The 16016-nt window shown below is 35.6% G+C and overlaps 1 protein-coding gene across 2 annotated transcripts in view; it reads right to left on the bottom strand.

The window, feature by feature from the left end:
- Nucleotides 1-16016, bottom strand: part of PDE3B (phosphodiesterase 3B) — a 173406-nt gene that overhangs the window by 46042 nt on the left and 111348 nt on the right. For both annotated transcript variants that reach the window (XM_022555766.3, XM_022555765.3), the window contains exons 3-5: nt 13201-13449; nt 10249-10391; nt 3902-4008 (exon numbers count right to left, since the gene is read on the bottom strand). In XM_022555766.3, the coding sequence (XP_022411474.1) occupies nt 3902-4008; nt 10249-10391; nt 13201-13449 (499 nt within the window). The remainder of the gene's footprint in view (nt 1-3901; nt 4009-10248; nt 10392-13200; nt 13450-16016) is intronic.

Consider the following 16016-nt stretch of genomic DNA (forward strand, 5'->3'; position numbering starts at 1 on the left):
GTATTTTTTTAAATAAATGTATTTATTTTATTTTTGGCTGCGTTGGGTCTTCGTTGCTGTGTGTGGGCATTCTCTAGCTGCGGCGAGTGGGGGCTACTCTTCGTTGGGGCGGGCGGGCTTCTCACTGCGGTGGCTTCTGTTGCAGAGCACGGGCTCTAGGCTCACGGACTTCAGTAGTTGCAGCACGCAGACTCAGTAGTTGTGGCTCACAGGCTCTAGAGCACAGGCTCAGTAGCTGTGGCACACGGGCTCAGTTGCTCTGCGACATGTGGGATCTTCCTGGACCAGGGATTGAACCCATGTCCCCTGCAATGGCAGGCAGATTCTTAACCACTGTGCCACCAGGGAAGTCCTGAAATTATTTTCTTAATTTCAGTTTTGTATTGTTCATTGCTAGTATATAGAAATACAATTGATTATCGATTATAGATCTTGTATTCTGCCACACTGATGAACTTGTTTATTAGTTGTAATAGGTTTAATGAATTTCTTAGGATTTATAAATATATGATTATGTTGTCTGCAAATAGTTTTACATGTTCCTTTTATTCATTTTTACCTAAACTTCCCTGAGTAAACCTCCAACCCAGTATTGAGTAGAAGTGGTAATTATTTTATAATTATTTAAATTATTTTATAATTTTATTTTATAATTTCTAATTCTTTATATTCTTTCTGTGGTGAGACATTGTTGTCATACTGTCCTTACTTTAGATATGGTTTCCTCAAGTTCTTTAAACATATTTATGGTAGCAGATTTAAAGTCATTACTAAATCCCAAATCCAAGCCTCCTCAGGGAAATTTTGTTGGCTGTTTTTCATTGTCTACATGGCGAAAAATTTCTTGTTTCTTTGCATGCTTCATGGTTTTTTTGTTGAAAACTGGACATTTTAGATAATATGTTGTAACAATTCTAATATCAGATCTCTCCCACCCTCAAGGTTTATGCTCCTGGTTTCTTGTTTGTTCGTTTTTTGTTTCTGATTATTCATTGAGTGATTTCCTGGACTCATTATGTAGATTTTGTTTTCTCTGAGGTGTGTAGCCACTGAGTTCTCTGCTGCCTTTTTCCCCTTTTCTCCTTGATTTACGCTTGCTTTCCTAGAAGCCATTCTTGGGTCAGTGTAATTTAGATGAGACAGAAGATTACTTTAAACGTCTTGCCTCTATGTCATCTGTAGATGAGAATCTGTTTGAAAAGATACAACTTCAAACTTCCAGGCAGTTTACAAGACAGCCTTAGCTTTTACTTCCTGCTTGTGCAGGACCTCAAGGTCAGCTACAGATGGAGTGGCCAGGGCCTTCACCTTTCCCAGATCTTTCCTGGGCATGTGCACAGCCCTAATAAACATGTGCTCAGCCTAGTATATGTGGTGGGATAAGTGTCCAAATTCTTTTCTTGGATATCCAGTTGTTCTGGCCCCTTTTGTTAAAACAAAAACAAAAACAAAAACAAAAACAAACTATCCTCTTCTGTTGCCAGAGCTTTCCACTTCCCCAGGGTCATCTAGTGTCCAGGATTTCCTTTTAAATTCCCAATCAGCTCTTGTTTGCCCCAGTTGAAATCACAGCCTTACGCACTCACAATGTTGCCTGGCATAGGGTATATGTGTTTTTGGAGAGCTGAGCTCTGAGTTAAATGAAATATCCACAGCACCCTGGGAGTAGAAGTGTTTGCCAGGGAGCTTGAACAAAACGTTTACTGTACTATCAGGTTGTTGCTTTTAATGCAGTTTCTAAAGAGGTAAGACTCTAATGGCTGCAAAGCTAGTGGCTTTTAGCTGTAGTATCACTGAGCTGGGCAGAGAGAGGGTTTGGGAAGTGCCCCCAATTAAGCTGTCGCAGAACCCCACTGTCTCACCAAGGTTCGGTAGTTAGTTTCTCTTGTATAGATGACTTCTAGTTCTCTGGCTTTTGTTAACTTCCAGAATTCTGAAATGATTTAGTTTTTTGCCCCTATTTTTGTTGTTTTAGCAGAAGAACAAGTTTACTGAGATCCTCTCTCTGCCATTCCGGAAGCTGATCGCTATATATGATTTTAATCCTTTGAAACTTGTTGAGACTTGTTTTATAGCTCAGCAAATGGTCTATTTTGATCAATCTTGTATGTGTCCTTGGAAAAAATATGTATCTTGTAATGTCTGAGTGTGGTGTTTTATAGTCGATTAGGTCAAGTCAGTTAAATCATGTTGTCCTAATCTTCCATTTATCTATTACTAATATTTTGGTTTGCTTATTCTACTAGATAATGAGAGTGATGCGTTAAAATCTCCAAAATGAATACAGATTTGTCTTTCTGTCCCTTTAGTTCTGTCAATTTTTGGTTTGTGTATTTTATTTTAATTAATTAATTTTTGGTTTGTGTGTTTTACACCCATGAGATCAGACCTGTGTCCTTATATTTAGTGTGCCTTTTGTAAAGAGCATGTACTTGAGTCTTGTGTTAATTGTCTGACAGTCTGTATCTATTAACTGGAGTGTATTTTCAACTTTTTTGTGGAAAACTGCACATTTCAGATAATATACTCCAGCAACTCTGGTCAGATCCCTGGCACCCCCAGCTCCCCACCAGCCACCCACGCTAGGTGTATATTTAATATAGTTTGCTTAATCCTCCATCTTGCTATTTCTTTTTTAGTTATTCTTTATGTTTTTGTTTCTTATTTCCTCTTTTCTTGTATTATTTTAGATTATTCAAGGTTTTGTTTTTTTTTTTAAATCATGCCATTTTACCTCCTATATTAGCTTCTTACTTATACTTTTTCTTTTATTCTTTTAATTATCACCCTGGATATTACAATGTGCATCTTTGAAGTATTAGTTTCTTTTAAATTAGAACCTTTTTAGTACTTTTCAATCACTGCCAGTACACTGTAAATTTAAGTCCAATTTACCCCTTTCCCACCCTTTGTGCCACTGTTACCATATACTTGGCTTCTTTATACACTATGCAGGCCACAAGGGAGTCATTGTTTTTAATGATCAGTATTCTCTTATGTACCCACATATTTAGGCTTACCAGTGCTTTTCATTCATTCCTGCAGATCCATGCTTCAGTCTGGATCATTTTCCTCCTACCTAAGGAACTTCCTTTGCTGAATCTTAGCAGTGCAAGTCTACTAGCAATAAATTCTACCAGCTTTTGTTTGTATGAAAAAAATGTTATTTCACCTTAAGTTTTAAAGGATATTTTCACTGGATAAAGAGTTCCAGGTTGGCAGGTTTTGTTTTGCAATACTTTAAATATGCCATTCTATTGTCTTTGGTGACTGTAGTTAATAATACTGTATTGCATAATAATACTGTATTTCATATTTGAAAGTTGCTAAGAGAATAGATCTTAAAAGTTCTCATCACAAGAAAAAAAAATTTGTAACTGTGTGTGGTGACAGATGTTGACTTACAGTGATCATTTCACAACATATACAAATATCAAATCATTTTGCTATATACCTAAAACTAATATAATGTTATGTCAATTCACCCCCCCATAGATAGATAAAAATTCTATTAGAATGACTTATTATAGGATATAGTCAGGGTTTTTTTCTACTCTCATATTAAGATTTTTTTTTTTCTCCCTCCACAATTATCATGCTACAAAAGAATGCTCTTTCCGGGGTTTTCCCTTGTTCTCTGTCTACAACTACCCAGGTTAAATAGTTCTATATTTTATCCCTGAATTACTAGTGCCTAACAAAGTGCCTGATACATAGTACTTGTTCAAAAATTAATAAATGAATGAGCAAACTGTTAATAGCCAACCCAAACTGCTTAGTTATGTTAACCTATAACACATGAAATGGTATTCAAAATTAGCTATAAATAGGTAATGACAAGGTTTGCACTACCATATACTTTGAGGCCTCCCATATTTAAGTCACAAAAATGATTTCTTACCAGCTCTTCTTAGACCCATATGGTGAGTTAACGATACAGAAGATGACCTTTGCTTCGGGATTGTCAGTAGATTTGAACTAAAAGGTCCATTTAGATAGCATCCTTGACTAAAAGGGAAAGATAATAGGTTAAGATATTTAAAAACATGAGAAATTCCTTTTTTCCTTATGGTCTTCAATTCAATTCGCAAATATCTCCTTATACATTTAGTTTAGACATCTATCTAATGCCTAAGGAGTAAAGCAGGAGCCAGCAAACTTTTACTGTAAAGAACCAAGTAGTAAATACTTCGAGCTTTGCAGGCCATAAGGCCTCTGCAATTACTCAACTCTGCCAACTGCAGTATAAAAACAGCCATAAACAATAATAAACAAATGAGTATTGTTTCAATATAATTTTATTGACAAAAACAGGTATGGGCCACATTAGGTCCACAGGCTATAATTTGCTGAACCCTGGCCTCAAGCAGGTTATGAATATCACCTGGAGGGCTTCTTACTACACAGATTTCTAGTCCCATCCCCAAGATTTCTGATTCAAAATGTCTGTGAAGAAGGTCTCCCCTTCTTCACAGATATTGATTACCCACTGATGCAATCATATCCTGTAACTGAAATGTTTATTACAGGTTTTAGGGTTCTTATGAAGAAATTACATATACGTGAGTAGTCACAGTATACCAACTGATACATAAAAGGCATTTTAAAATTATATATTTTAAAGCTTTTGGCCCAATGCCATACATATAGCACTTCCTTTCTTAGTCACTAGCCTGTTTTCTTCTGTTAGTCAATTCCTGATTGGGCACTTTGCTACAGGATCAAGGACAAATCTAGATTCTCTATTTTCCACTCAATATTTTGTTAGTATAGGCTGAGTTCTCAAGATTTTCCCTAACTCCTTCATCTTTTTTGTACTTCCACACCCCCTTACTCAAGGAAAATCTATTTTTCAGCATCAGATATTTCTGATGCTATCTTTGTATGTGTTTTTCCACCTGTAAAATTAGAGATTTAGAATAAAGGACTTCTAAGATAACATCTAGCCTTTAGATTCTATAACATTTTTTGCTCAATAGTAATAATAATTTGTTGGCAATGTTACAAAAAGAGGCAATATGTAAATAATACCACTCAATAAACTCATCTCCCTACCAATGCTCAAGCATTCTTTGTATTTGAATATTCATTGCCTACTTACAGAGTGGGAGAGATGGGGAAAGTAGAGTGTCAATACCACCCAGGGCAATATTCAAATAGAACAATCTGTGTACTCTACCAACATCTACTTCCTGATTAATATTCAAAACAAAGACAGGGTTTTCTCCTTCAGAGAAGAGACCCAAAGCACTGCTCCATAGTCTTCTACCTTAATCCAGGGGGCCTAATCATTGAAACAGCTGTTTAGAATTGAGAGGTCAAATGACAGGTTTTCAGCTCAGTTCCAGAATCATTAATTCCCTGCCTATAACCAGATAAATATATACCGCAATGAGATTACATAAAAAATACTGAAGAGTGTATATGTATAACTGATTCACTTTGCTATAAAGCAGAAACTAACACACCATTGTAAAGCAATTATACTCCAATAAAGATGTTAAAAAAAAAAATACTGAAGAAAGCAGGGGGCAAGATAGGCTAGGAGTCCCAGTGATTATTAATAGTTGGTAGGAAGGTGATTAAAGTCAGACTTTGGAATCGGTCTTCAAATCCAAGTGCACAAGCATTACAAGAGATGTCAAATGTTATGGTCACAGAGTTAAGTCATATGTTAAGAGTTGATTTCTAAGACAATCAATGCAAATTACCTTGACAAGTTTTGTATCACCTCGTTTATTATTTTTTTAGGTAGCTGTAAAACTTTCTGGCTCCAACACCCAGATTTGCAGAGCCATTATCTTAAAAACTGAGTGGGATGACACCATTAGCCCTCTTGAATCTCTGCAGTTCAAATAGGTTCCAGGCATTGGTATAAATCTCTAATAAATTATGAGACTCATAATTGAGAAGCTGGTTCCCAAGTACATTATTTAGAGGACATACTATTGCCAGGCAACAAGTTATTAGATTTAATTACAGAGCACTTACGGCGATGAACGATGCATCAGGATAGGTTAAAGGCAAGCCTCTTTAGTGTAGGGGTACCTATAGTTGCTGGCCCTCAGAGTTTTGGTACGCAATTTGCCTACATTTCCCCAGGGAAAGTCTGTTCAAAGGAAATGAGCTGTGAGTTCTGAATACGTTGTCCACAGGGAGGGTCTGGGTCCCAGCAGGCATTCCATGCATAGCAGTTTAGCCATTCTTTTAACCCTAGGTACTAACACTGTACTTGGGTAATTCAATTGTCAGCTAACCCAGAAAAGCATTCTTCAACCCTTCCTGGAATTTCCTGACCAGTAAAACTTCATCCTAGGTCTGAAACTTAAGCAGAAGGCAGTATCAACTGTCATATGGACACCATACCCCTGCAGGATACTTGTTAAGCAGCTGTTTATCTTCAAAGACCCATTTTAATGTAATCCCAAACTCTTTACAGTAGTCAAGCAGGTCTCAGAAGGGTTGTAATGACTAACGCAAGGTAGAAAATGAAAATTGCCATAAAAGAGCAAAGAAAAGGTGTTAAAGAGATTCAGAGGCGAAACAGATTACTTTTCCTTGGAGAACAAGGGAGGGGGATGTCAGCGTGTTATTCTTAAACTGTGACATCTGAGCTCAATCTTTAAAGACATACAGAAATAGGGGTCAGAGGGTCTCTTCTAGGTAGAGGGAATAACTAAAAAGGGGCACAACTGTGCACAAACAGAGGCAATACCAAACAGTTAAGCTTGACTGGATTTTCAGATAAATAAAGGTGATACCGGAGAGGTATTTTGGTGTTATAAAGTAATGGCCTTCTTAATTAATTAAAATCTCAAGTCCTCTAAGAGATGAACAGTGGTAAACTCTTTTTTTTTAAATTAATTAATTTATTTATGGCTGCATTGGGTCTTTGTTGCTGCATGCAGGCTCTCTCTAGGGGCCACTCTTCATTGCGGTGCATGGGCTTCTCATTGCGGTGGCTTCTCCTGTTGCAAAGCACGGGCTCTAGGCGTGTGGGCTTCAGTAGTTGTGGCATGCGGGCTCAGTAGTTGTGGCATGCAGGCCCTAGAGTGCAGGCTCAGTAGTTGTGGTGCACGGGCTTAGCTGCTCCGCGGCATGTGGGATGTTCCCGGACCAGGGCTCAAACCCGTGTCCCCTGCATCGGCAGGCGGATTCTCAACCACTGCGCCACCAGGGAAGCCTCAGTAGTGGTAAACTCTTAAGAGTAGGTAATACAGTGGCTGTTCAAGTAGGACTAATTCTTCTTCCTTGTGGTTTTCCTCCTTTGGAGTCCTCTCATCATACCTAACATAAGGTTTATAATACTTCACTTTTTTTCTCCAGGCAAAGCATAAAGAAAACCAAACTTAAGTCCTATATTACGCTTTACACAAATGAGGCAGCTGAAAAATATAATTCAGCTTAATTTTCAAAGGGACTGAAATTAAAAACAAAATTATGAGAAAACTTCAAGGAAGAGTCTAACACAAGTTACATGCCTGTTACTTTCACGTAGAGAGCTTTCCAAATCATTTTTCTACTCTTATTCTTTGCAAGACTGCTCATCTCTGTTTGCTTAATTTTTCCAAGTAAGGGTGCAACTTTGTCATGAGGGAGTAACAGAATTTTAAATCTCAGGCTAGGAATTTGGGCAGTATTCTATGGGTGTTGACAAATGTCCAAAAACTTAATGATTAGAAAAAACTGTATAATCAAAGCTTTGTTTACGGAAGATTTCTGGTGGAAGGGTAGAAGATGGATTGGGTAGTGAAGGATATTAGAAATGGAAGGATAATTCAATAGCCCACGTAAGGAATAATGAAAGCATGAAATAGTGTAGGCAAAGTGATAAAGGAAAAAAAGGAATAGAGAGGAAAAGAGGTTTAGAGATAGACTTGACAACTGTTATCTATAGAGTAAGGTAACAGGATGTATAGATAACACCAAGTTTTCTAGGTAAATCAATTTTGTAAGCAACCACAAAACTAGAGGACTGCAGCACTGCGCCAGGAAATGAGGACAGAATAATAGTAACAGAGGGAAAAGCAGCTGGAGGGATGAGAAATTTGGTTTCAGACATAGTTTCAGGGAGCAAGAGGTTCAATATTTAAATCATGCTGAAATCATAGGGTGATTTAAAATCATAGTCAGAGAAGCTATGATCAGAATCCAGAGCTACATTCGTATCAAAACTAGGAAATGTGATCTCCATTCTGGAGTACTCTAATAAATTCAAAATGAATGCCTCATGATTACAGAGTTACAAGCCTATTTGTTTTGTGCTACTAAAGCTTAAATGTTCCCAAACAAAATGTCACCATACATTAATGATCTATAGCTATGATGTCTAATATGCCTGCCATTTATGTCTATATGATAGTTGCATATGGCTCTTTGTATTTTAATTAATTAAAATCAAATCAAATTAAGTTCCTTAGTCATACTAGACACATTTCAAGCTCTCAATAGCCACACGTAGCTAGGGACTACCAAATTGCATGTACAGCTATAAAAAATTCCAGTCATCACAGAAATTTCTATTGGACGGCACTGATCTAGAGACTTGAATTTCAAAAGGAAGAGTGGTTGTAAATGCTTCATATATTCCCCTTTACCCTACGTTCAAAGTATACTTAGAAATTTATTACTGAGAAGCTCCAGCTTCTGCACACTAGAAAGATTACTTCTAGCCTATCTCTTTAAAGTAGATGTTTCCTAATATGGCCAATTACTGTATTCTTCAAAGTTCTAAATCTTTTATGAGGCATATGATTTTGTTTTAATGAGTGTTAAGTAAATATATAGAATCTGCCTATACTTACCTTTAACTCTGAGATATGTTCGTATAAAGATTAGTTTTCCTTGGACCATGTTTCTATTTTATTATCAATCGTGTGAGGCAGGAGTATAAAAATAACCTTAACTCAGTGCATCAAACGTTTCTTTTATCTTAAATGCATTGCTGTTACATCGATGTGATGGAAAGATGAAAAAATAGAATCATTTTCATCATTCTTTCTTAAACTCAAAAGTATTCTCAAGATATTTCCCAGGGTTAAGAAATACCTGTCATATTTTCAGTTCCTAACGTCATTTACTTTGTCATATCCTGCTTCCGTTAACAAAACAACAACAACGACAGCAACAAAAACCATTATCCTGTTTAGGCTCTGGGCTAGCTTTGGACCAAAGCTCATTTTCCTGTGATGTTCTCTTCATACTTGAATCCATTCCTATTTTATAAATCATTTCACTCAATTTTTCTTTCATAAAAATGGAGTTCATCTACTTGAATGTACTGTATAAGATTCAAATTAATAAACCACACAAGCATCTGGAAAATTACAATGATCTGATCATATTTCATATATAAAATGTTCATATAAATTTTAACAGATAAATAGCTCTGATCCAACACTGCCACCTACTGTTTCAAATGTGTAACTACACAGGTCGAGTTAAAGTATCAACACAACACATGTTCAGTCCTAACAAAGTGGTTTAACAGGAAATTTACACTGGTTCCAATTTTATTAACATGGTTAGATAATTGACTAAATAGAAGCTTATAACTCACGTAAGATATCAATATCTTTCCTGGCCTTTAAAAGGCAAAGTATTGAATCCTTTGTTATCAGAGTAAGTGGATATATATACATTCAGAAGATCTCAGCTCCTGCAATCTCCCAGCCTCACTCACTTGGTTGCAGTTACTGACACCTCTCCTTTGTAGGATTAGCACTGTTTAGTTCCAAGTAAATACTCAACAGAATATACAATATATTAGTAGTTTTAGTTCCCCAGCAGGAACAGGGCTTAAAAGTGTCCTGTTACCTTACATCTCACGTCTGAGGTAACATCTGCGGTGAACCTTGGGGATGCTCCTCCTTTCACAAGTCAGAAACTGTTGACCAACCTCTGAATACTACGCAGGGGCCTGGTGACTGCCCCTAATATGGCCACCTCTACCGTGGCTTTCCCAGTACTGCATCCTAAATTGATCCTTGTTTCCTTAAATTGCCTCCCTGATTCACGTTCTTAAGGCTCCAGCATGCTTTGTACCCAACTTACCTATTTTGGGGGAAAGGAGATTACCTTCTTTTTAAGAATCAGTTTCTCTATCAGGCCACGTTACAAACAAAGCCATCCTATACTAAAATACTTCCAGTGTTCCTTTATGCTTTTAGAACTATTTCAAACTTCATTCACAGAAAGAAAGTTGATGTATTAGATTCAGGTTTCTTGAAAAGGCTCTGGGGATTTTACCTTAAAATGCCAAATTCTTGGTGAGGCCTTTTGCCATTATTGCGTTCCCACCTTGGAGAAGTCTGGTCGATAGGTGGCAGACCTGAGGTTCCCGAGCTCCTTCTCAGCTGTGGGGTTGATAAACTATTCCTACTGTTTAGCCCCTGTTGGATAATTTAACAATGATTAAAATCGTTATCCTCCAATATGCCATAAAAGATAGTCCATGGAAATATCAATACAAAGTACAGTTGACCCTTGAACAACTCGGGGGTTAGGGGCACTGATCCTCTGTGTAGTCGAATAATCTGGGTGTCATAAATAACATACAAGTGGGCCTTCCCTATGCAGGCTTCCTCCATATCCGGATTCCGCATCCACGGATCCAACCAACTGCAGATGGTGTAGAACTGTAGTATTTACTATTGAAAAAGATACGGGTCTGAGTGGACCCACACAGTTCAAACCCATGTCATTTAAGGATCAACCATACATTTTTAGCATGTATAGGAGAAACAAAATATTTTATTCTGAAAATCTGTCAATTTTACTCCAAACATAACATTCTATATTGTTCTTCTATTTATCTTCCTCCAACTAAAAAATGATTTCTGAACTCCCTATAGTTTAACCAAATTTTTTTTCTTTTGTACATTTTATTCCTAGTTTTATGAGAAATATGCAACTGACAATTTTAAAAGTAGATATGAAAGATTTACCCTGAAAAAAGACTTCAGAGGGCAAGCTTAGGATCAGGAGTGATCCCTATTTCCTAATATATTTTCAGTACAATGCTAATGTACATAGATAGAGGTTAAACTGCAGAATTCTGAGCTACCTTTTGAATTAATGGCTTAATTAAATTCAGAACACCTTTCACATTAAGAATATTTTACCCTAATTTTTGAAAATATTCTCGGTTAATCCAAATGTTAACCAGAATATTCCATTTTTGACCATTGTGAATAGGTGTTTTAGTGAAATTGACATTAAACAGTTTCTGCTTCTTATAAATTTCCCCTATCAGCAGACATGAAACCATCTCAAAGAGATAAATACCATTTATATTTAAGTTTTCCCAAGGATGTTGATTTTTTAAAGGTTCAATGTTAGTTATATTTACATTGAAAAAGTTGTTTATGTAACATCCTTTCTCACTATAATTTAGGTCCATACAATCTTTCTTAGTTCTTAATACACGTATAAGACATTTACATTAAATTATCTGTTCTAACTCCCTTTTCCTTACTAATTATTTTTTCATAAATGCTCTTGCTCTTTTCTGAAGTAACATCAGGCTTTTTATATACTTTTCCAAAGCAGAGATAAATTAGATAAGAAATTCAAATAAGAAATTTTAAAGAACACAAAGAAAAGAAATAAGGGTTACTTCCTGGTTCTTATATGACTTATTCCTATCCGTAAATTCTAGTACTCAAAATAAGCCTTATTACCTAGAATGTTCAGGAAATGAGGAATTAGGCATCCTATTTAATTAATATTATTGTTTAAATGTTTCTAAAATGTACAGTACACTTTTCTACATAGTAAACGTAATAACAAATATAATACTGATATCAACGTGATTTTTTTTTTTTTTTTGGCCTCGTCATGCGGCTTGTGGGATCTCAGTTCCCCGACCAGGGATTGAACCCAGGCCACAGCAGTAAAAGCCCAAAATCCTAACCACAAGGCCACCAGGGAATTCCCTCAGCGTGATTTTTATCACTAAGATTTTTAAGAATTATTATTTTTTAAAATTACTATTCTAAACATCAGATGTCAATGGAAAATACAAAGGAAGAACAACATATCAAATGAAAACTAACTCAAGAATATATTAGTTATTTTATTGATGAATTTATTGCTATCCCTTTTTGTTGCTTGTGATTAACCTTTCTCATAGGTAGAGTGCTAAAAAAAAAAAATGCCATATAACTTAATTACCATTGGGTTTTGTGTAATGCAGGTGCTACTCGATACACTTTAAAAATAAAAGCATCACATAACTACCTATGATCCAGATTTGTGAACAATTATCAAAAATTTGCCCTAATCGGGCTTAATTTTTCAACACTTCTATACAGTAATGCTGAGAATTAACAGAATTAACTGATGATCAAAGTCTCTTCAAAAACTATATTTAACTTGTTCTAAGCTCTAGATCACTATTACAATGAACAAAATTAACTGGTTTGAATTTCATCTTCTCTTAGTTTCTTTAGCTAGTAGAATAAAGTAGTTAAAATAATCTCTAAAATATTTCTATTTTTAAAGTTTTATGATCTTTGCTACTGGTAAAGGTATTGATAGTCAAATAAAAGAATTAAAAGCAACCTGAACAGACATAATGTATAGCTATTTAGAACAGTATTTATTATTTTCTAAAGGAAATCCTATTTTGAATCAGTGATATTTAAAGAAAAATTAATCCCATATCTACTGATGGAAAAGTCAATGCCTATTGGGCTATAGTAATCTCCAGTGGGTAGGCGGGAGGTAAGGAGACACAGTTCCAAAAAATGTGAAAATCAGTTTAAAATAATGCTGTGTAATTTCATAAAATGAATATTATAATGATCATTTTTTCTTCGTTTAAAAACAATTTCTGGTTTCTAAAGAATAAAATAGAATAATGACACAATTTGAATACTAGTTTGCTGTACAGCCTGAAATTAAATTTGCCTGTTGTTCTCTACTTCTTAAAAATAACAACAATAATAAAAAAGAGTTGCTACCAATGAAGTTATAACTGCTAATTACAGCAATATTATTTAGAATAAAAACTGAATACTTGCTTAGAATTATTTGAGATTATGACTACCTCTGAAGTCCCAAGCAACTCAATGTACTGGAAAAGAAGCTGGCCCTTTAAAAAGAAATTCTATTTTATGCAAGATTTAAAGGAGCAGTTTTAATTCAAAAACATTATTAAACGTGATAAACAGGGCTGGCTGATTACTGTATTTTGACCTTGTGAAGTTTTCTATCTCCTTTGTCGGCTGGGTCCTCTATTTCAGAGCAGTGATAAAATCCAGGAAATGGTGTGAGAGGATTAATCTTTGGCCTACAGGAGCCAGAGAAAGCACCCATCAAGCTACTGATACTCCGGAGGGAAGAAATGACTTGCGGGGGAAGGGTTGGGTCAACCAGAAGATCTGACACCATATTACGAGCCTCATTTAGCACCGAAAGATCAACTCCACTTCCACCTCCAGAATTCTAGAAAAGAAAAAAAAAACAAACAACCCATAAAATTATATATGTGTTACACAGAAAATTTAACATTTAAGAAAAACTTAACTCTAACAATAACTAAGTACTTGAATCCTATTAAATATTAATTTTCATTTATTTGGACTTGGCATAAATGATATATCAAGTGGTACGATTCTAACTTTAAAATTTTTGATGCTGATATAACAGATATTGTGAACTTTAATTTTTTTTCTCCATTAGTGTATCTCATATTTAACGGTATTCGCTAATGACTTCCTTATAACTAGTATGGAACCAAATTTGTGTTTCTTTCAGAATCTATAGTTTGGGCATTTTATTAATTTATTAATGAGTCTCTTTCCTCTATGTCAAAATTTCTTTCAAACATACACAGTATTTCTTTTATTTACTCCTCACTTAAGAGGCAGTCTAGCATAGTGACAAGGCTTTGTTGCAAAGACATCTGAGTTGGAAATCTAGACTTTAGCCCCTAACTGCATGACTTGGAGCAAGTTATTCAACATCTGAACTTTTCAGTTTCTTCACTGTAAAATGGGGATAACAACTACCTCATTAAGGGCTGATAAGAGAATTAAATCTGATAAGCTATGTAAAGCACATAAAGCAATGCATGGTACATATATTTAAAATGCAATAAATAAAACTATTATTATCCATATTATAGAAAATGATGAGATAAAAAGGAGAAAAAATGGTGTCAGAGTTCAAAGGAGACAGTGATAACACTGAACTGAATAGTTAATATGGAAGGAATAACAGGATGCTGGACCCTTAAAAATGGATAGGAAATACATTTTTTAAAATTTAAAATTAATATTTCATTGATGAATATATATGATATGATTTTTAGTTTTTGAAAATATATATTATGTTCAACTCAATTACCCACAGAAATAAGTACACTGATAATCAGAACAGTGAATTAAATGTTACTTTTGTTTGTTTTATTGTGCCTTGAATTTACATTTGGGTGTGTTCGTAAGTATTCAAAGTATTTACTGAGTTCACTGTTTATTAATTACCCTCAACACATTTTGAAATTGAGAAATGTTATGAAAGTTAGACCAACAATTAGCTTAGTAATGTCTTTGCTCTTTGTGGAATTCTTTTCTTTTCCCTTGTGAAGTATTATTTTGTATTAGCTTTTATCTTAAAACGTTCTCCATTATTGGGCCATAGCCCAGCTATTTCTAGTCTTTATAAGCAAACACCTCTCTCTATATGTCACTGTAGATATTAAGCATACTTCTGACAGATAGCTTCCCCTAACTTGAACTACTGAACCAAAGTAAATGAACCAAACCAAAATCACTATAAAACTACCCTTGCATATGTTGGTCAAACCTATACCTCCACAAATTGTGTATAACAGTATCTGTTTTCCCTCACCCAAATAAGAAATCTGTTGTCATTTGAGTTGGTGTTCCCTTATATGCAGTGTGTCATTTCTCTCTGGCTGCTTTCAAAATATTTTCTTTGCTTTTAGTTTTCAAATGTTTAATTGACATACCTCAGAGTAGATTTGGGGCAGGGGGCACTGATCCTATTTGGGATTCACTCAGTTTCTTGAATTTGCAGAATTACATCTTTTGCAAAATTTGGGAAGTTTTCAGCCATTATTTCTTCAAATACTTTTTCAAACCTACTCTCTCTCCTTCTCAGACACTGATGATATGAACGTTGGATCTTTTGTTATTGTCCACCAGGTCCTGAAGGCTCCTTTTGTTTCCATTTATTTTCTCAATGTTGTTCAAATTGAGTAAATTCTACTGATCTATCCTCAAGCTCAACAGATTCTATGCTCTATCATCACCACTTTATTGAGACCATTTTACAAGTTTTTTATTTCCATTATTGCATTTTTCAGTTCTATAACTTCCCTTTTTTTTTTTTTTTTGGTAACTTCTATTTTTTTGCTCAGATTTTCTATTTTGTTTATTTGTTTCAAGAAAATTTGTAATTGCTTGTTAGGATGTTTTTATGATGGCCGCTTTAAAATTCTTTGTCAGACAATTCCAAATCCGATCATCTTGGTGTTAATCATTGACTGTGTTTTCTCATTTAAGTTGTGATTCTCCTGGTTCTTGGTATGACAGGTGATTTTCAAAATTTTATCAACATTTTGGTAACTATGCTAGAAGACTCTGGGTCCTATTTAAATCTTTTATAGTAGGAGGTGGTCTTCCTCTTTAGATTTAGCACCAAGTCCTAGTCTACTTTTTCAGGCTGTAGTTCTAATGAAAATTTAATTCTCAGGGCATTCACAGTGGTATTTTCCGTCTGCTTGATTTTCTCCTGGTGCCACTAGGGTTTCCACTGGTCCCTGCTGGTGCTGCGGGTGAGAGTTGGTGAGGAGCTTCCTCAGGTTGGGCTATCTGGTGCCTCTAGGTCGGGGAAGGGAGTCTCCAAGCCACAAGGACCGAGAGCACTTTCTGGGCTAGGCACCTGTGTTGTGGAGACCTGGCCACCCTCTGTCTCATTGGGGAAGGGGAGTCTCATGCCTAGTAGGGAATAACCATACTTCCCTGGCCACTTAACGTCAATGGAGT

This window comes from Delphinapterus leucas, chromosome 7, assembly GCF_059928025.1.
Source record: "Delphinapterus leucas isolate spDelLeu-1000000601 "Yukka" chromosome 7, BTC_Dleu_Yukka2, whole genome shotgun sequence".
Lineage (NCBI taxonomy): Eukaryota > Metazoa > Chordata > Mammalia > Artiodactyla > Monodontidae > Delphinapterus > Delphinapterus leucas.